The following is a 1069-nucleotide window of genomic DNA, read 5'->3' as shown; positions in this document are numbered from 1 at the left end:
GAATGAATTGTCCAATGCACTCCTACATTGCTCCTATTAAATCAGAACTTACCAAACAACCTCTCTTCCTCCCTCCTTCTGGAATTTAATTGTGTTTTTCTCTCATACGGACCTGTAGTTGGTTATCTACTAGTTTAAATTTAGTATTGAGCAGATGGGACACTTGCTTTTCCAATCTTGAGATACTTTAGAGAATGCTCTCCAAATACAGAAAAAAATGATGGGGACTCTGCATCTTTTCAATTACCCAGAAGAATAAATGAGTTCTAAGTTCTAGTAGGAATTCCTAGGTACCTCAGTTATGTACCTAGTGGCAGAATTCAACCAATGTATAACTCAGATTTCTTGATTTAGAAATCAAAAAATGGGGGTGAACTCCTCATTCCCCTCTAATCTGGCCCAACATCATGGAAGTATAATGAGGGGGGAAGGACGGGCACTGGAATGGTGTTCTGATCATGTACAAGGAGCAATTAATCATGCCAAATCCAGAAGAAACACCATGGAAGTTCCAACGGATCCCCCAAAACAATCTTATTCTCTGAAGTACAAATGTAAATGCATTTCTATTACCTGCTGAGAAAGGCATGAAGTAGTCACTTTTTCTAAAGTTGCCCCTCTCATCCAGAAAGTGGCCTGGGTCAAACATTTCTGGGTTGGGGAATTCCTTGCAGTCATGCAGCACAGATGTTAGGGATGTTAATATAGTTGTGCCCTAGAAACCACAAACATAAATAAACCAAGTTATAAAGAAGTCGTGGAACTAGAAGAAACAATGGCAATTGCCTGGTTAATTCTTTTGATCTGTCTATGAGCAAACACTGGTCCAAGTAGAACAGTAACCTTCCCAGCCTGACAGACACAGTAAGACAAGACATGAAGTTAAGGTGAGGGTCAGTGATCCTGCTAAAGTGGTCTCCAGTTGCATTTGAAGTATTGAGTACTATAGTATTTTGATGCTAAACCTGAATTTTTTCACCTTATAATAAATCTTGGACCTGGATGTCTGCCTCCACTTGCTGCTCTATTTCATCATTTCAGTGTTCACATACATTTCATATGCGAAGCA

General features: G+C 39.5%; 1 protein-coding gene across 1 annotated transcript in view; it reads right to left on the bottom strand.

The window, feature by feature from the left end:
- Positions 1–6: 6 nt before the first annotated feature.
- Positions 7–1069, bottom strand: part of LOC100950266 (cytochrome P450 2C19) — a 63738-nt gene continuing 62675 nt past the window's right edge. The window contains exon 8 of the mRNA XM_023509476.1: positions 7–715. Coding sequence (XP_023365244.1) covers positions 380–715 — 336 coding nt within the window. The 3' untranslated portion in view covers positions 7–379. The remainder of the gene's footprint in view (positions 716–1069) is intronic.

The sequence above is a fragment of the Otolemur garnettii genome, unplaced genomic scaffold (genome assembly GCF_000181295.1).
Source record: "Otolemur garnettii isolate 467f Iridium unplaced genomic scaffold, OtoGar3 scaffold00008, whole genome shotgun sequence".
NCBI lineage: Eukaryota > Metazoa > Chordata > Mammalia > Primates > Galagidae > Otolemur > Otolemur garnettii.
Note: the sequence above shows the minus strand (reverse complement) of the source record. Positions and strands in the feature narration are given on the sequence as shown.